The 21,434-nt window shown below is 35.8% G+C and overlaps 2 protein-coding genes across 3 annotated transcripts in view; one reads left to right on the forward strand and one right to left on the reverse strand.

Moving 5' to 3' along the window:
• The window catches only part of LOC135832360 (protein qui-1), a 155,820-nt gene extending 149,264 nt beyond the window's left edge, over positions 1 to 6,556 (reverse strand). The window contains exon 1 of one of the 2 annotated variants that reach the window (XM_065345549.1): positions 6,520 to 6,556. In XM_065345549.1, coding sequence (XP_065201621.1) covers positions 6,520 to 6,526 — 7 coding nt within the window. In that variant the 5' untranslated portion in view covers positions 6,527 to 6,556. The remainder of the gene's footprint in view (positions 1 to 6,519) is intronic. The other variant, XM_065345551.1, reaches the window with a different exon arrangement.
• Positions 180 to 21,434, forward strand: part of Appl (amyloid-beta-like protein) — a 74,441-nt gene continuing 53,186 nt past the window's right edge. The window contains exon 1 of the mRNA XM_065345561.1: positions 180 to 501. Within this exon, the coding sequence (XP_065201633.1) occupies positions 442 to 501 (60 nt within the window). The 5' untranslated portion in view covers positions 180 to 441. The remainder of the gene's footprint in view (positions 502 to 21,434) is intronic.

Below are 21,434 nucleotides of genomic sequence, written 5' to 3' on the forward strand. Positions count from 1 at the left end.
TCTCGACTTCGCAGCATCTTTAGCCTGCGATCCGATGGCGTTGTACCTAACTCTACCTAAGGCTCGGCTGCCGATGCCGCCGTGAACCAGCTGTCGACACAATTTCTAAACACGACAACAGACAACACTGTGCTTCCTCGACGGGTGAAACCGCTGGGTAAACACCGAGCAGTACGAGCAGGAGGCACCATTGCAATGCGCCGGTCGTTGCGAGTGCGCGTCGCTTTCTGTACTTGGCCGTAAAGTGTGTTTCATAAAAGGTGCGCTATTCTATTCTACTCTGACTCATAGTTCGATCGATTTTATACGAAAACGTAAAAGCTACTTTTTAACCAACTTTTATACATAATCTTTTAGACATAAACGCGAACTCGGTTATATCGGACGCGCCATACTCGAATCGAAATTCAGTGTTTTTGTGTGCTTGTCTACCCCGCCAACATGTTTCTGTTGTGGCCGACGATTTTGTTACTCTACTCTGGAAGTGTTTTTGGATTAAAGGTAAGTTTTTGAACATAGTGTTATTGCCCATACAGCCCTCAGCCATATCGAAGGACAGGCAAGCCAGGTGAAGGGCGTATACCGAATTTTTTCGCCAAATTCCGCGACATAAATGACTGCTATACACAAGATATGTACTTTCGATGGCACAGCGTTACTCTATACCTACTACGTAAAAGGAGTATAGGTAGTCTAACGCGCGCGTCAAATTTTCCATTAATGAATAAATTATTAAGGACACCTGTTAAAAATCCGACATTTATCCGATATCATGGCTCATATGGTCGTGTGCGCATTTAGATTGATATTATTTGATGAAAAAATACCCTTCATTCGATCGAATATTTTGCGTAGGTAAAAATTTAAACTCAGCTTCTTCCCCTCCACTCATCTGTGCATCGATCATAATGTTAATGTTATTTTTTTCAAAACTTTTCCTACATTATGTGTACTTTGGCGTCCTGTTTACGTTGAAAATCATCGAATATTATAGACCTTACTACAGCTGAATAGCTGTGGGGCCCTTTTTTCAATAAATTGCAATTTATGTCCACCACGATGTCATTTACATGAGGATCAAACCGTATTCTTCGTTTCAAAAATTTGCAAACCCCAATCAACCCCTTTCATCTCGAGTAATTTCCTTTGTATAGCCATCAGACCACTTTTCATAAAAATCGGCTTATAATACTTGTAATTTCACAAAAAGAGTCTTTATTTTGAAATAATACTTCAATTGGTGTAACGTTTCCTCAAAAATGAGATTTTCTCGAGCTTTAAAAGTTCTTACGAGTAAAATGGAAATGGAAATCTGACTACCTATGTTGGAAAAATCCCTTTCAGTCGTTGAGAAATTAACACGCTTGTGTGGAATTTCACTCGGTGCGTGTTTCTAATATCGTGTATTACCAAAAAACGTAGCCTATTTCCTGAAAATGAGATTGCAACCTTACCTTATACATATATACGAAGGAACCAAACCAATGAATTCAACTTGAAAGGGTACCTGCTCGGTTGTATCTTTAATTCAAACAAAATTACGCCTAGTCACGAATTAATAAAACGATATTTTGTTGCCTTTTGCGAACAGCACCTCTATACCTTTCTAACTTTGGTGTATTTCCTCCATTTTCACAGCCAGGGTGACGCTCAAGCTCAACTTTACTTATTGCAACTGTATGTATACAAAGATATCTTTACAATGTGTACCGAAGTACCGATATAATACAACACATGCTTAGATGTCAATAAGTTTACTCTTCTCTCTCGAGTCTCGATATTTCCTTCACTTGTTTCGTTTATGTACAAAAGTTATTCTGTATCTACCATGTAATAAGTTGACATGAAGATAAGTATCTATCGTTTCACTATTTCAAGCAAAACGTCTTTCCTCGTCCTCAAACATTCCGCAATTTGTGGATGGAATACAACAATGAAGATATACTTAGGCACTGCCATTTACGTCTAGTCATACGTTCAATGTTGCCTACCTACTCATAATGTTGATATACAGGGTGTTCCAGAATAACCTTTCACTTTTGTTTTATTAGTAGCTCTGAGAGAAAAATGGTTACGGAAATTTTTTTATAACCAAAATGAAGTAGAAATGTGCCGTTTTTAGACCATATATTTGAGTTTTCATTATAAATTAAGTTTTAAAAATTATTCCACCAAGATGTTTTCCATCATTTTTGACACAATCGACCAAACGTTTTTTAAAATTATTGAACACTTTGTTGAGCATTTCTCTTCTAATCAGTCTTGATTCACGAATAATATTATCTAGGAGCTGTTTCAGAGTCCTAGGATCATCTTGATATACTTTTGACTTGAGGTAACCCCATAAAAAAAAATCACATGCTGAAAAATCAGGGGATCGAGGTGGCCATGAAATTTCTGTGTTCAGCGAAATTATTCGATGACCAAAATGCTCACGCAATAAAGAAATCGTGTCCGTTGCGGAATGACAGGTAGCGCCATCCTGTTGGAACCAAGTAACTCTATACTTGTGTCTGCGTTTCAATTCAGGAATGAGAAACTCGTTTAACATTTTGCGATACCTCTCACCGTTCACCGTTTCATCAAACACATACGGTCCCACTATACCGAATTTAGCCACGCCCATCCAAACAGTCAACTTAGCGGAGTGTAGAGGTTTCTCGTGTATTATCATCGGATTCTCTGTCGACCAGTAGCGCATATTTTGTTTATTCACATCACCGTTTAGATAAAAATGAGCTTCATCAGTAAAGAGTAACGAGTTCAATGGAATCTCACCAGTATCAATTCTTGTAAGCATATCCTCGGCAAATGATTTTCTTCTCACAAAATCAGTTTTTTGTAACTTTTGAATGATTAAAATCTTATATGGATGGAAACTGAGGTCTTCAGATAAAATTCGTTGCAGAGAAGTTGGTTTGATTTTTAAATTTAACGCTCGTTTACGTATTGAAGTGGTAGGGGTAGTCTGTACTGAATGCCTTACTCGGTCCGTTGTTTCTGGCGTTCTTACTGATCTTTTCCGACCTGTAGGCTTATTTTTACAAGCATGAGCGGTTTTCTCGAAGTTTTTTACCCATAATTTCACTGTTGGCCTCGATGGCACTTCACTTTTACCGGTAAGTTTAAAATGTTTGCGGAAGGCACGAATTGCACTAATGTAAGAGTCATTATTTTTGAAAAAGGCCTTTACAATAAAAGCGCGCTGCACAGCCGTCCACTTCTCCATGGTAAAAAATTAATACTGAAACATAATTCGGCATGTGTTGGCTACCTGGAACCGCTTTTACCATTCCCCTAACACCATTTGAACGCAGATCAGTGCTCACCAAAATGTGAAAGGTTATTCTGGAACACCCTGTACGATTTTCAAGACTTGATACCTACCTACCTACCTACCTACCTACCTAATAACTTACTCATTTGTACCGATTATATTTCAAACGGTTTGTAAAAATATTGACATAAGATACGGCCGGTCGATTCGTTAGTGTAGTTTTGGAACGCACATTCCACCATTGTTGGAAACACTCGTAAAATTGAGTAACTACTTAGTAGGTACTTACATAGGAAGTAAAAAAATCGATTCGAATCGTGTGTGTAACATTGTACTTGTATTAGGAAATTTTCAAGCACATTTTTCCAGCAGCTAAATTTTGTTTTTGTGTTTTTTTCTTCTCCAATTTGGGTTATAGCTAAATAATCCAACATACCGAAGGGGAGTGGTGGGAGGGTAAAGCACTGCGCCGCTGCGTGACATCAAGCTAACACGATAGAGCATGTCTCATACATTTCTGGTGAATTTTTGAAAATTCGAAAATTTTCGATTTTTTGAACTTTCATTTTCAAAGCAAAATCAACCGGTTTGTTGCATGACTCTACACATTCAACCCTGCAGCTCAAAAACAATTTCTGAGCCTTTCTAAAACTTCCAGCGCACTTTAAATTTTCCTCAGGGATTTTAAATTTCGTCAGATTGGCCAACAGTGAAAATGGACTTTCGATAACTTTGTTGGGTGCTTCTCGGGAACCCTATCAAACGTTTCGAGCCGTTTGTATAAGATTTCAGGTGTAATTAGTTCGAAAATAAATTTGTAATCAACGGGTGAATTTCAGAAGAAAAAAACCGGAGCTGTCAATTCTTTGTACATACTTAATATATTTTAATGATGAAATTGTATTGCAATGTTCAGTATTATTGGCTGATGATAAGCAGTAAACATATTTGCTAATAGATTGAAACTTAATTAAAATGACGAGTCGCAAGTCAATTGAAACAGTCGGTGAATATCAACTTGAGTAAAAATCTTGTGTTTTTTCCAATTTTTCCTATAAAAAAATTACGAAAAAAAAGCTTCCAAAATCCAGTTAAATCGGATCAATTCAATTAAATTTTACGACTCCATCGATTCGGTCAACTATCTACAACTATGATAGTTATTCTGTTTTGTTTTCTGTTTTTTTTTTGTTTTTTGTTTTTTTTCTTCAATACTATAAATAAAAATAAGTACGCAAGCAAAACGCACATTTGAAAATTTCCATCACCTCACGTTTCCACCTCACCGACCTTGTTTACGCCACGAATTCATTTAATAAGCCTTTAGCCTATAATATTCCAAATTCCTTTCAAGTCTTCTACATTGATCGCCAATTTTCTGATATACTCGTATAACGAATATAATTAAAGCACCGACGTTTTATATTGGAATATCCCTTTTTCAAAAGAAACAAAGCAAGGAATAGCTTTTACAATGCTTTAGATCTAACATAAGCTAACTCCTCGGTGGAAATTTCTATTTATCCTAGTTGTTTAAAGTTTGACCACCTTTCAACCATATCATCTTACATTTTCTGTGCGCTATGTGCATGAGCAAAATCAAAGAGAAATTCACATCTAATCATTAAGCTTTGGCATGGTGAACTCTATATTAAATGAGTTCTCAACGTCGGTTTATTTTTCACAACTTGAAACCATCCTTTGCCTGAAGCATAATTAAATTAACGAGGTTATTTGAAATTCATTTATAGATAGGGTACCTTTTATACTTCGGTAATATAAATGAAGTATAGAAGATGTATAAGTAGTCTGCTGACTTGGAATTGTCTTATAATATGCAAGATATAGATACCTATTATGTATAAGCACTCAAAGGAGAAAATTTTCTCAAAACTTGATACGAGTTTCGCAAAGGTTGGTGATTACGCAATATTATAGCCATGTATTCCAACGCAATTTCGTGTCACGTCAAATTTCACTATCATCGACATATACATAGATTTCAGTTACCGATAGATATATTTTGCCCGTTTTCAGACCAAATAAATTGAAAAAAATATAGGTATAGGTAGATATTTTCAGTGAAAAGCACTCCACGTTAATTCAATTCGAACCTATCAAAAACCTTTGCAGTAGCGTATAAATAATCAATATTTAAACTTCAAATTGAAATCGTAAACGTACCTATAAATACTCGACTTCGGTTTACCTCAAAGCATTGACCTTGGTAACTTCGCACATTTTTATGATCATAGCTGAACTGATCACGTAAGATCTAGCTTTTATAAATAAATAACCAAACAATTCGAAAGAATTTTAAATATCTCGTGAAATTTTCACATTTATACAGGTTTTTAAAGTCTATGTTAGAGCTTACAAATACCTCACACGTTTCTTATTTTTTATTCTTATTTCTCTTCGGAGTAAAAAAATACATACATCACACCAAAAAGTTGTGTAGCCATTCGCAATGGAAAAAAGCAAACTTCCAAGTTTCTATTCCGATAAGTTTTTTACTTTTGAAGTTTTTTTTTTTTTTTTTTTTTTCTATTATTATTCTATTCAGTACTCGTTACGTGAAACTTTCACAAGGTAGTATTTTGTTTTTGTACATAGTTTGTAAATTTAACATTTTCCTACAACTTTTTACATACATATAAAGATAAAATACGCTAAATTTATATACGTATGTACCTCTTGGAGAATACTGCAAAGTGTATAAATTCCTTTTATGAAGCCATTCTCCCCTAGTAAAGAAGTAACGATAAGATGATGTCAGAGAAAATCCAAACGATGTGATTCAGCTGGAGAATGAACGCTTACGTATTTACGTATAATACGACTATACGAAAATTCCGACCCGTAAAAACGTCAATTTTCACCCTCGCTAAAAGCCACCAATAAGATGGAACATGCACATCTACAATGTATTAAGTAAGAAGAGCACCCCGCCATCGGCGAAAACGTGTCCCTATCGAAGACATTAAGTATAAGTATCTTTGGTTAGTTCAATAGCAAGACGACTATTTTTCAAGTATTTCTAAAAATGAAGCGGTGTTGAGTGGCGGTTCACGCGGTGCTTACTGCTTACTACTTATAGCGAATCCAGACACCGACACTACTAAATTCTGTTCGCGAAGCACCTGCATCTTGCCTATCATAACCTCTCGCTCTTTTTACGTACATACCTACACCAAAATACAATAGAATTGTTTAAATACATAAAATCATTCAATTCTTACCTTGCATAGTACCGGTGTTTACGACAGGGCACAATATACCACACGTACTCGTACACTGCAGAACAGAAGCAGTCGAACCATCGAGTTATCGTGTGTTATGTAGGTAGTTGGTATACCACTCGACGAATCTGAAGAGAGGAAGAGAAAAATCACCAAAATCAAACAGATAAAAAACACGATCCACTAATGGGAAAGTAATATGTTGGCACGTGATCAAGAATAGTACAAAGTTTCGACGATTAATCGTCTTGTTAGTTACGAGAGTATTACTCTTCGATTAGGTACTAGCAAAGTAGAGAATTTTATCGGTTTTAACGCGAAAAACGAAACGGTTGTGAACGTGTTACTGGTGCATTTTTTCTTCTCGTTTTCCAAAGAGGAAATGAATTTGCAGCAAATTTGAGTTCATTTTTGGATAATTTTTAGAAATTCTTGGCGAAAAGACTCAATTTTATGCAATGTTAGGACGAGAACCCAAAAAGAAATCAAGTCTGTATGATCTGGAAAAAACGAAAGAAATATTTTAAGGTACAGAAATAAACAATTGATGAGTGTTCTACTTTAAAAAACAATGTTAATTAAATAAGGAAGAATGAGTTGCTGCTCTCCCTCTCACGTAACATTTTAATCATTCTGCCTGATTTTCAGTATCATAGAATCACATTCTTTGAAAAGTCTACAGCTTTTCAATTAAATTTATTTTTTCACAGTTGACCATGCCTACCTTCAAAATAAAATTTCTGCCACAACTGCGCGGCGGTGAACGTTAGTTGAAAGTACCTACCAACAGAATGTTCAAAAAAGTTGATAAAATTCCATCCAAATTGACGAATTCAAGAATTAAGTAATTTGAAAAACTGTCCCACCAAAACTTTTTCCCACCAATTTCCAGAAACCTGAAAACAAAAATTGAAGTGCAAACTTGAAATAGCGTCAGAATTGAAAACAGAAAGCGAGATGATAACCGTAACTGAAAAGATTTCAAATTAATTCCCTGTTTCCATTCCTTATTCATATTTAAGGACAATTTTTTGAAGGAAGGGAAAAGTGAATTTATTGGTTTTTTTTTTGTCGAATGTGGATCTACTCCTCTCAGTTGGTATTGTTTTTCTGAGTGTCAAATTCACAAAGTGACATTGAGAATTTTGCATCGAGTTAGATTTTCCCAAATTGTACAAAATTTACACGAGGCGATGAAAAAAATGAAATCACCCGTTATTTTACACTTTTTCTTACTGTACTTCTCTTTGAGAGATCCGTAATTTCTCCTTGAGGAGTATTTCTGGAACTAGAATTTTTTTCTGATTGACTTTCAACTCAGAGTGAAAACTAGCTGAAATGTAACTGGAAAGCAACGTTTTTTGGAGTATTAAACTGGAGAAGAAGAAGAAAGAAAAATGGAAAAAGAAATAGAAACTAAAACTCAAAACTTCATGTAAAAAAAATTAACAAATTTGAAGCCTGAAAATAAATTAGGAATTGGGAAAACGATTTCAACTAAAATCCAAAAATTACAGAGAACTATGTAAGTAGGTACCTTACCTACATCAAATTCATCCTTCCCGTCTGAAAAAAAAAGAAAAAAAATGAAATTTTTTTTTACCAATTTTTTTTAATCTTGTCGGATTTTTGTCACTTGTGTGTTGATTTATGTAAAAGTGACATCTTATAATTACCGAAAAATTGAAGTTGAAATAAAAAACTAATTCAAGTACAGGTACCATTGTACCTACTGCAAGTTATACCGGTTCAAATCGATTTTCAACTACCCTACCTGTATGTTTTTGAATTTTTGGAGTCTTCATTGCTAATATTCATTGTTCTAATGATTTTTAGTACCTAATTGATTTCAAATTTTCAAATCAACAATGATAGAGGGACCCGTAACCAGAAATAAAACCGACTTACACCAGTGCCCTTCCTAAAAAAAAAAAGAAAAGAAAAAAATTTAGAACTAGTCATTTTAATGAAGTGACCAATAAATAACTCTTCACAAAGCTGTGTTTTCTAGTGCAAAAATCACGTGCTAGCTTTGATTATTTTTCAACAAAACTTACGTAGGTATATTTCGAACTTTCAAAAATAAAGAAAGAAAAAAGTAAAGTAAAAAGGGGGCCTATTCGAAACAATAGAAAAACTCTGTATTTACGCATTCAAAAATTCAACGGGCGTTTTCTACATAGTTACTCGCTCATGCTGGAAATGAGTAAAATCGTTCCCTGGTGGAAAATACAGCATTCGCTAACATCGCACATTAATGGCTTCGGGAATAAGGGGTTACGACAACGTATTCACAGTAAACGCTATTAAAACAAAACTACGTTACCACGGAAGTTTAACCTCTATTAAGTGAGGTGTTCGTAAATTACCTTTTTACAATGGATATAAGCTTTGAAGTAACAAAGGCCGCGTATAATGGATAATGCCGCAGCTTCACTCGCCACCAGTACCAAGATATAACCAATTTCAAACTCAGGCACGAGGTATACGGCGCTACATCTACATGGCCTTCGAAAGTATCCGCTTCGACGGATTAAAACAATATAAGCGTCACCCAAAGCTTCGCCACGTTTGATTTTTAGGTGCTTGGAGAGATGCCTTGCTAGAGGGTACCTCTGTAGTAATATTGCTGGGTGTGTAACCACGACATCGAAGGTTTATTGACATTCGCGTTCAACTTGATCAAATTTCAAATAGCATCGGTATTGCGACGTCGCTCGTCTCTCTGTGTGTACATACAATGAATATTATAAAAGAAAAATGTTCATACTATACTTGGGATCGGATTTGTTTACAACTATGCACGCAAGGTTCAGAAAAACTTGCCATTCGTAAACTAGGATGGGTCGTTTTTGCCCCTTCTTACCTATTTCTTATTTTGGCGTTTGAAGAAGCAATTACATACCTAGAGCATGCATACTTAATGTGAAGGACCAACAATTTGCCTCAGAAGTCCTATGCGTACTCTGTAATTTTTGGTTGCTTAAAAATGATTTTGATTAAATTCGGAGAAAGCTAAAAAAAAACAATCCAACGAACCAGTTACAATTTGAGGGTTGGTCTCCTCTGCAAGGAAATCTTATTTGAATAGATATTATGTTTTTTGCCTTCAATTGAATAGTGAAATTTTATTGATAGGAACTCCGCCAGATTTTTTCTGTTTTCAAAAGTTTGATCAAACGTTTTTTGAAAGTTTGACCTAGTGATTTATTTATTTTCCAAAAGAATAGATACTGACCAGTAATTTACCTGAGGTTACCACGGTTACCGGTAATTCTTCAAAAATTATGAAATTACGAGTAATGTGCCAAAGTTACCAGTTATCAAAAATTATTATTAAATTACCAAAAATTACCCGTAAGCTAATTGACAGTTTCTAACACTATAGCTAATGCTATTTCAGCAAATAACTGCTAGTAGGTAATAGGCTGCTATTACGGCAACAAGAGTGCCAAATCTCGAACAGATCTTCTATTGATAATGCTATATATTATGGTGATCAGCATTTGGTTCCTCTGGACAGAATTTAGCACTTCGTTTTAATTCGCCTTTGAAATTTACTTCAGACTCGATGGGACAACCTGTATGTCTATGTACGTATGTACGATGAATTCGGGAAACAAGCGTTGATATGACTGAAGATGTAGATAAACGAAAAAGAGGAAATATGATAAAATGCATCGCAATGCATCCTGTGTGCTTATTCATCGGTTCTGACGCGGCTGACAAAACATGGTGGCCATGAGAAGAGGGTCGTATGCATAGTAGATATCATACACCCTCTTCTGGACGAGGTGAAAAAAAAAGTTGATGCAAAGCTTCATATTCGCATCGCATCGCAATAATACATATTATTTCTCGTCTCGCAGCCTTGATACAATGTAAATATACAAACCTATACGTACGTTTTGCATAAAGTGGATTCTTATTTATAGCGTGTTTTTTTTTTTTTTTTTTTTTTTTCATTGCTATCAGTTATACTCGTTGCTGAGGGGCACGTTTCATATCCCAATTTCGTTTCGTCTTTTTTCTCGCCTTGCTCACGTGCTTAGTACATAGGTATCTACTTGTTATACATCCTCGTACATATACGTAAACGAGCTTATCTTACATCGTATTTTTATTTTTCTTTATTTCTCTCAAAAAACCCTCACAGCTATGCGAGGAAAAACTCACCCCCTGAATTGTCTTAATTCTCTGGTTGATAAACCTGCTCAGCCTGCGAATAAAGCTCGCTTGGCGGCGTGGCGGCGAAAAATGCGTAAGAAAAGACGTAGTAGGTAGGTACTACAAAATACTTGAGTATCAAGACCGTCGGAGTCATAAATTTTACTTCAACAACGTCGTCCGTCTCCCTGCGGTATCGCGATCTGGTTTCAAAGTTTTAGTTGGTGGTTTGTAACTAAACGAGCAGTGGCCCCTTATATGTAAGAGTACCTACTACATTCCCCACTTGAAAGTTTATAAAACTCACCTGCGCTTTACACCGTAGATAGTGAAGGTACATCTCTTACAGATAGTCGTATGCAAAATAAAAATAAAAGTCGCGGATATTCAAAGCTTGGCAAATTCCTCCTCTAGACCATCTTCCTGGCATGGCATCGATTTACAGTTAGGTAAGTACGAAGCTAGTTGCCGCCAACACCAGCACTCCCCGGTTCGACAGTACCTATTTGTACGTATTTAACCAACCATATAGTGACAAATTTTTTAATGCAGACGTTGAACCGTTAAAATTTTCTGAAACTTTTCAACTTTTTGTAAGCTAAATAAATACCCTTGTAGATTTAACTTTTATAAAATGTTAGGTAGGTAAATGCTTTAATTCTTTCGAAACACGCATGAATTTTTTGACCATATCGTATTCGGAGTTAGTGTTTACCGACCCATTCACATCATGCTGGGCCATTACGAATAAAATCTTTTTTCGTGCCAAAATTCTTGGCTCTTGGGGGAAAAAGTTTTAAAACACTTTAATGAAGTACATACATAATGGACAGAAAAGTAAGTATTCCGGATGGAAACTTTTTTTTTTTTTTTTTTTTTTTGAAAACAGCCATTCATGAGCAAGAAGTAAAAAGGTTAGATTATAAAATTCTATGGTCTCTGGAAAATCAGATTCGGACTCAAGAACCACGTTTTCAAGGAAGTTTTGGTAACTTCAATGTATAAATGATTTAATTTGACTTGTACTAGGAGTGGCTGGATTTTCTAAATTTTATGTATAATAGTGTCAAAATTATGAGATTTTGTGTTCACGTCATAAATTGTGACTTTTCAATAACTTTATGAAAAATTGATTTTTTTTCTTTGAATAGGTCAATTTTCCAATAACACAGTACCTAAAGACATTTTTCTGATGCCAAATTTATACAAAAATATGGCATCCTTATTTAATTTGGGCAGATATACCTACTATACGTTATTATAGGTACCATACCTATCTCATTTTCAAAATTTAAATTTTTTGGAGTACATAATATATGTTGAAAAAAATACGTTTAAAAAGCTCATGTTACTATATTAAACTGAAATTTTTTCCCAAACTGCTCTACTCAAAAAAATCCTCTAAATTGAAAATGTTTTGTTCAAAAAGACGAAATTGAATAAATGAGGGTGGAGGGGTGGATGAATGAATTGATGGATGGATGGGTGGGTGGAGGAAATTGCGGATGAAAGAGGATGTTTTTTTGCAGATTGTGCAAGTTATTTTCAATATTGAATGAACGCTTGCTTCCCGTAAGAAAGGAAGACAAGATGGACGATATGCCCTGCAGATCTATTAAATCCTAAAAATAAAAATTCTAGTCCGGTATATCTACTGCTAACTCGTTATTGAGAATAACCATTAATTATGTTTATAATGCATTTTTTTTTTTCAAAATATCTTGGTTTATTTTTTCAAACTTTCTGCTTTATAAAATAAGTAGGTATGTAGGTGTTACAAAAAATGGAAACACCTAGTTGAAGTTTCAAGGTACTGAAAGCATAGAAATCGGATTATTTGTTAAACGTATTACGCAAAATATGTTTATTATCAAGTATTCTTGGCAAATGAATTAATTTCCACAATTTTATAAAACATTACCATAAGTTGTACCTTGTATTTACGCATAAATACGAGGTAGGTACTTCGCTAAATGAAAAAGAATAGTTAAGCTGAATAATTCGCGTTTTGAAAAAGTATTACACCTGAGGCGGAGTGAATCCTGTCCTAGTCTACGGCAGGCTTGTTAACCGAAAAAAAAATATTTCTGGTTAAGGTTACGGTTAAAAATTAAACAAGAAATTCAAAATTTCGGTTAAAGGTTACGGTTAAGGTTTTTCATTTTTTAAAGTTACGGTTAAGGTTCAGGTTACGGTTATTGATGACCATTTTTTTCGGTTAATGGTTAAGGTTAAGGTTACAGTTTTTGGTGGTAATTTTTCCAGTTGAGCTTAAAATTTCGGTTAATGGTTAAAATTACAGTTGAAAATTTGAAAATTTCCAAAAATTCTTTCGGAGTTTGAAATTTTGAAGTTTAAAAAATTGGAAAACTGGTAATATTTTTAATGTTTTGATCATTTTTTTGATTAAAATTTCAAATCACTACAAATCACATTTAAAAAAACTCAGATAAAAAGAAATGAATTTTAAAATTTTGTAACCGGTTTTTTTCTAAACATTTTTCGGTTAAGGTTATGGTTACGGTTTATTTTGATCTCAGAAAACGGTTACGGTTATGGTTATGGTTAGTGATATTTCAAAAAAAAAAAGGTTTTTTGGTTACGGTTAATTTTTTTTCGGTTAATTAACCGGTTAATTTGTGGTTACGGTTAATGGTTAAAAACCGGTTAACAAGCCTGGTCTACGGTAGATTGAGTATAGGTGTAAAAACTTGAGTTAGATTTATTTTTCGATATGATCGATGCTTTTCTTTTGTAGGGGGATGTGAGATCGCGTCGCGCATACGAGAGCCTATGTTTTCGTCATTTACGTCATCCTACCTACGATCGTGAACTTCTCGCCATTCACGAAGGTTTACTCCATTTCCGCCATTTGATCGAAGGTCATCCGAATTTCACTATTTTCACGGATCATCAACCACTGACTTACGCTTTTACGAAAAAACCAGTCAGCAATAAACGATACAACGCCAGGCGCGCAGCTCATCTCGACGAAATTGCTCAAATTACCTCCAACATCAAACACATATCTGGAAAAAGCAACCAAGTAGCCGACATGCTGAGCAGAGTCCATGAAATTTCTGCACCTATCAACCAATCAACTATTGCAAATGAGCAGAAAAATTGCCCTCAACTGAAGAAATGGCTAGATGGCACCGAAAATTGTCCATTCACCTTAACTCCGTACAGTGATGCTAAGTTACCGGTAATTTATAATTGGGTAACTTACTGGTAACTTACCGGTAAGTTACCGGTAATTTAAGTAACTTATAAAGTTTCACCAAAATGGTTCAGAAGATCAGAATTGAGATGATGGTTACCTTAAAATCATCCAAAACTCCCAACAACTGACAGAAAATGGCTAGGGATTTGAGCAGATTTCCCAATTTCCCAATTCTGCTTATTTGAGCTAGGGCAGAACAAAAATTTCTGCATTCTGCCCCTCACACTCATTTTTCAAAAAATTCCTAATCACAACCACAACGCACCGGCACCCCAACCCAACACTAATTTTCAAAAAAAAAATAATTATTGATGATTTCTCAAATTTTTTTTTGAAAATGAAAATTCCTTCACATTTAAAAATGAAAAAATAAAAATGAATTAAAAAAAAAAACAAGTAAAATAATGCTTGATTTTTGAGTAGGTATTGATTTTGCTCAATTTCTGGAATTCCTTCACTTCTTTGAGTTCTTTTTTAGTTTAGTTTAGCAATTTTTTTTTCATTTTAAAAAACCTAGGAAAATTTGATATCTGCGGATGCGGAAACTTTTCAATTTAAAAAGTAAACTAAAATCAGTCATGAATCATGAATCATGATGTGAGATTGTGAGATACTGAAATTTGAATTTCAAAGATTCAAACCACAGTTTTTCAGGAACTCCTCACAAGGAAAACCTAAACAGCCAAATTCAAGAACAAAATTATAGGTAGGTACGGCAAAGAAATCAAATTGTCTCAACATCAATTGTTTCTCAAGTTCGAGTTCAAACCACACAGACGCACAGGGTTGCGGAACGATACCGATACCGAAAAACCAATACCGGCAAAACCACCTAATTTTTGAAAAAAATTGAAAAAACCGAAAACCGATACCAATAAGTTGACCAATGAAAAACCGATTTAGAAAATACCGATATAATTTCAAAATCGGTACAAAATACCGAAAACCAATACCGAAATTATTTTAAAATCTGTATTTTGGTACTCATTTTTGCATATTTCTGCAAATGAAACAATTCCAACATCAAACAAAATGAGTTTATTCATTTCAATGATCACTTTTCTTTGTTGATTTTCCTCTCATTTCATTCTCATTTCAACTTTCATACTACTACTCTCTCAATTTCTGAATTTTAAGCCAAAGTGTTCTGTAATTAGCTTGATTTTTGGGTGATAAAATACCAACACCGAAACCGAAAACCGAAATAAAATTCACAAAAATTGGAAAAACCGATACCGAAAACCGAAATTTTGAGGTAGAAATTGATGAAAACCGAAAAACCAATACCGTTTTAGCCACCACATTTGAAATACCAATACCACGTACTGATACCGTTTTGTTTTATCGTTCCGCAACCCTGCAGACGCAACATTCAAAAAGAAAAAAACAACTTTTGAAGATTTTTGTAATAGGTACCTTGGTACCTACCTATTTATTTACACATTGAAAAATTGTAACTTGTTGTATCTAAACAGCTATAGGAGCACATGCAAATGTCCAAAATTACCCTTGTCAACATTTCTGTTGAAAATTTATAAATTACCGCGGTAACTTATGGTAATTTATGTCATGGTAACTTACCGGTAACTTACCGGTAAGTTCTCGGGTAAGTTACCGCGGTAAGTTTCCATGCATCACTGACTCCGTACCTGCTAGATGACAACTCAGTTCTACAATGCGACAAAAATGAGCACAACGATCCAAGGCCATACATACCTGCCAATCTTCGACTCAAAATCTTCCAACAACTTCACAACTTATCTCACCCTGGCCCAAATGCAACATTACGCCTAATTCAACAGAGATACGTTTGGCCAGGAATGAGAAAACAAATTCGTACCTGGGCTCAAAGTTGTGACCTTTGCCAAAAAGCTAAAATCACAAAACACACTCGATCCAGCTACCAGGCATTTCCACCTTCCGAAAAATTCGAACGAGTCCACATTGATATAGTTGGTCCATTTTCTGAAAGCTATGGCCAAAAATATCTGCTCACAATGATTGACAGATTTTCCAGATGGATGGAAATTGTGCCCATTCCAAACATCAGAGCCGAAACAGTTGTGAAAACCATAATGGACAACTGGATCTCCAGGTACGGGGTCCCAAAGGTCATCACAACTGACAGAGGGACCCAATTTATATCAGAAATCCATCAGTCATTCATCACCCTGCTTGGAGCTCAACATTTCGCTACTACAGCTTATCACCCTCAATGTAATGGCATAATTGAGCGCCTACATCGCCGCCTCAAAGAAGCACTCAAATGCCACAACTCAACATGGACAGAGTCACTACCAGTTGAACTACTTGGCCTTCGGACAGCTTGCAGAGATGATTTTCCATTTTCCCCAGCTGAAACTATGTTTGGGAAAGCAATTCGTTTGCCTGGTGATTTCCTTCAATCAACAGATAGGCAAGACATTCTACCTCTTCCAGATTATGTAAACAGACTAAAAAAAGCATTTACCACCTTCCAACCTGCACCTTTTCTACACAAGACAGCAAAATCATTCTTCATACACCCAAAATTACAAACAACAAAAAAAGTATATCTCCGAACGGACAGTGTAAAGCAACCTCTCTCATTCAACTACACTGGTCCCTATGATGTATTAAAAAGAACAGAAAAGGTCTTCACAATAGATATGGATGGTACAAAAAAGACTGTTAGCATTGATAGACTGAAGCCTGCATTTTACTTGCAAGAAAACGCAGCTATAGAAAGTGAAAGTAGCAGCACAACAAACATACCAGACTCTTGGTATACACCAGACAACTTCCCTCCTCTAAATCCTGTTCCTACACCCATACTGAAATACACTACAAGAGCTGGAAGGACAATAAAACAGCCTGACCGATACATAGCTTCTATTAATAGAGAAAAACATATAACTTGGGCATCAAATTTAAAAAAGATGCACTATTACAGTATATAAAAACCTTTTTTTTTCTCTCTCTCTTTCTCTATCAATTATCACTTCATAATCCTTTCCAATACTAGAATGGCACATTTTATTCTATTTCCTACTACCCTTTCTCACAGTATTTTTTTTGTTGTCCATTTTTTTTTTCCTTTTGCTATCCCCTGGTCAAATCACTTCCTTCTCCTATTTCCTTACAGTTGATAAATTCAGTCTGTGTCTTACTAAGTTGATGTTCACTTGTTCAGTTCTATTTTTCTCTCTTGATTTTCCATCTCACTGTAAATTCGTTCAAAGTATGGAAAATAAAATCAGTGTATTGAAGGAGGACCTGTATCTGTCCGAATCCGATGGATCCAGGCCACCAACACCAGACATTCACCTTTCCGACTCGGAAGAAATACAACTGCCTACACTGCCTATAATACAGACTCTCAGCCAGCTGTATAGAGAAAGAAAAATTACTCTCAGGGAGTACCTGGAAAGCATCTTTGGAAAATCGCCGCTGCCATCTCCGCCACCGTCACCTGTTCTCCAAATACACATTGACCAAAAAACCAGACAGGAATTACTGGAAAGGGGACCGCCATTGCCGATTACTCCGTGGCCAACCTCTTTATCTGAAATTCAAGAGATTCCCAGACCAACACGAAAACGCCAGGCACCCGAATTTGAGGAGCAGCCAAAAAAGAAAACTAAGAAACGAGGCAGCGGTTCCAGAAAAAAAGCTTCCGATGCATACTTCGCTCCTGGTAAATTATTTTTCTGAAAATGCAATTCGCTTCTTCCCTTACAGTGCAAAATTTCATTTTTTTTCTTAAATATTAATTTAGATTATGTTGATTTTTCGTTTTTTTTTCTTTATTTTTAGTTCAGTATTTTTTAGTTCATTTTGTTTTTCTCTTTTGATTTTTTTTTTTGCACTGTTTAGTTTTCGTTTTCATTTTATCATTTACTATTATTTCATATTTTTTATCGGCTCCGCCTCTACGGGGGGAGTCCTGTAGGGGGATGTGAGATCGCGTCGCGCATACGAGAGCCTATGTTTTCGTCATTTACGTCATGTTCGTCATGTTTTCGTTGCACTGGTTCGATCTACCTAACGGTACATTATAACGGAACTCTCTCGTATGCGCGCATCTCACATCCACCCTTATACTCGTATGTAGCTACGAATTAATTTATGCGTTTCTTTTTTTGACCATATATGGTCATACGTTTGATTCTGCCCTGGCTAGATTTTATATAAATACAAGCTCTAGCCAGGGTAGAAAATCAGTATTGTACATTTTTCGAAACGAATAACATCTCTTATAAACTTGGTGTTGCTCTTTACTCGATTCAATCGCGCTATCATTACGTTCTCGCGCTCTCTCTCTGTCTCTCTCGCTCTTTCTTCCCTCTCACGCTCATTCATCTATACGCGGGCCGTTTTGGTACGTGTATATTTGTACACGTGGGTTCTCTCTCATTCTTTCGCTCTCGCACCTGTTTAACTACACGAGGGCCGTGTGGTACTTGTGTAGTTGGAAAAGTGCGACATTTTTTCTCTCCTTTTATCTCGCGATTCGAACGGGCCTTGGGGTACGTACGGATCGCACTCTCGCCAATACTTGAACGGGCCAAGTGGTACGGACAAGTATTAACCCTATCCTAGCGATCCGGACCACGGTACGGGTCTCCTTGCGATTTGGACGGGCCTTTGTGGTACGTACAGATCGCACTCTCGTCAATACCTGTACGGGCCGCGTGGTACGGACAGGTATTAATCCTCGCCTAGCGATCCGGACCACGGTACGGGTCTCCCTACTTTTACGAGACATCGTAGGTTATTTGGGGTAACTAGGGACGCGGTAGGTCGCGTCAGACGCGCGGACATTGCGGGTAATACCCCGCCATATAATTTACGACCGCATAGGTCGACCAGGGCCTCGGTAGAATTATCGTTACCGAGACTTTGAAGAAAATTTTTATGTGATAACTAGAAATCTTTTCATGCTCAAAATTTTGAAATCTAAAATAAGTAGATAAATAATGTTTTAGATGAACAAATGGGTAAAAATTCGTCTTTGAAATAGATAGCATTTGCAGCTGAAAGAAGTAGGTACCTATTTATTTTATCGTAAAACCTCATTCATTCAACTACTTTCTAAAAATATGACAAACTCTCAAAATCGTAAAACCTTTTTCGAAAAATCGTTCATTATTTTGGCGTAAATTTGCGCCAATATTTGGAGAAAAAATGGAAGAATCTCGATGCGATCGTCGTATATCTAACAACAAACTCTCTTGATAAGATCGTAAAAAGTTACCCCAATATCTTTGGATTCCTCATTACATGAGAGAATTGCTCTCATAACCACGCCCATTTAAACTCCATAAAATTCTAATTCCGCTGTTTACACGGAACCTTTGAAACTTAATTAACTAGCAAGACGAAAAATTTACCATTCAGCTAAAAACTACAACACGAAATAATCTTTAACGAGATTAGTTAAAATTCGAACCATATACCATAATAAGCTTCCTTTCGCGAGCTAACACCAACTAAGCATACCTACAATTCAGTCTAATATGAGATGATGCTAAAAAGCAGAATTGTATATATATTTAGGTACTAAAAAAAAAAAAAAAAAAAAAAACAACAAGGATAGGTATATACAGCAACACCAGCACATTAAAAGGTCGATGCTTTTACTTGAACGGAAAAAAGATGACAGAAAAACGTGATATCTAGGATCGTATAGAAGTTTTAGTTATCTCGAGAAAAGCGGGGGAAAAAGTAATTAAATTTTAACCCAAAAACAAGAGACAATTAGCAATTTTCAGTTAATTTGTCGAGAACACTGGTAAAATTTATTTTAAAAGAGGCTTCTTCAAAAAAGCATTGTTTGTTCCGAATAAAATCTCAGTTTAAATTCACTCTTGGGGTTTTCTTTAACCATCAACAGTTGAAAAAATACCAGGGTGAAATTGATTGAATGAAAAAAATTTCAATACAAAATAAAGCACGACTCGAATATACGAGTTTCTTGATAAATGGCAGTTTTAATTAACGAACAAATCACGGGTAGGTTGCTCTTGGTTAGTTTGAAGCGGAAAAAAAACACACCCTTTCGAGAATTTCAATAAGTCGAGAAACTGTTTACGATTTTTGATTGCTTCGTTCGACTATATGTAAGAGTCAGCTTCCTTACCTCAATCGCGAATTCATCGCGGAAATTAGTTTTTCTCAATTTTCTCAACACTTTTTTTTGTTGCGAATTTCGTCATTTGGCAATTTGTCTCGAGTCGTTAAACAGTAATATCGTAATTTATTAAGAATCACTAGAAGATAACTTGTTTCTTTCTCTTCAGTTTTATCATTTCCTTTTTTCATTGTAGTTTCTTCTTAATAAATAAGAAAAAAATCAATACCTAGGTACCAACCCGCAGCTTTTATAGCACTTAAGTACACGTGCTGATGTGCGAAGAGAGTAGCCTATGGCTCTTCACACATTGCTTAAGCATTTCGGCGTACAGGACACTTAGACTACATTAGGTACGTTTACAAGAAAGTCTTATTTAATATCGATGAGCAACAAAGTCTCAAAAAGTTTCCCAGTAGGAAGAGATAGGTATGTAGTTGGAGTTAGCTCCTGGAAAGCGATTACCGAACAATAAATGTCATACATTTTTATCGAACACAAAGCGTAAAATAAAAATAGATATTGATTTCAACGTAAATTAATCTCTGTCGGTTCTCGGTTTTTTCCCCTTTCGAATGTTATTTAATCGAGACACCTAAATTGGGAGTTTTCCGACGCGTTGTTTAGGGCCTATGAAAAATAAAAGCTGACAGTTGGCTATAAAGATATGATGAAGTTTTCGCTTTACAAGCTGACACGGTACATTTAATAAAATAATATCGTCCGCGGAGACGATTTTGAAATTTCGCGTTCTTATCGCGTGTGCTGTACTCGTACTCGTACTCGTATATGGACTTATTATGCCGAAGCAAGCAACTATAGAGAGAGATTCAGTTGTCTGAAAACTTTTCTGCAAATCATCGACGTCTGATTCGCATCGCGTACGCCGTCATCGTCGCTAGAGAAGAGGAGAAAAAAAATATGTTCTTCGGATAAACGAAGTTATGAACTTGAGGGTAAACTATATACTGTGAAGTTTAAATGTTACCAGTTTATAACGACATACGGACTTGGAAATTTAATTAACGAGAAAGTAGCAATTCGTGTGGCCCAACTTTTCGCTAGATACAAGATAGTTTATCTCCGCGTGTTTTACTTACCATAAAATAAAGCTCGCTGCAAAATATGGCGAAATATACTCGTCGTAGGACGAATCGCGTCAATTATGAAGCCTTTTTAGATTGGACATTGATTGAACGTAGATACGAGTACCTCTACGCGACCAAGTACCGCGTATTTGCCTAGATTGCAAATTCACGACACGAACGAAAGAAAAGCGAAAAAAAATATGCTCTCGAGAGTGCAAATGATAGCAATATTTTCTTCTCGTCGAGCCTTATATATTTTTAGATTTTCACGCCATTCCTCGCCTCATCGTCTTTCATCGTGTTTATTATGGTCTATGACTCTATG

This window comes from Planococcus citri, chromosome 1 (assembly GCF_950023065.1).
Source record: "Planococcus citri chromosome 1, ihPlaCitr1.1, whole genome shotgun sequence".
NCBI lineage: Eukaryota > Metazoa > Arthropoda > Insecta > Hemiptera > Pseudococcidae > Planococcus > Planococcus citri.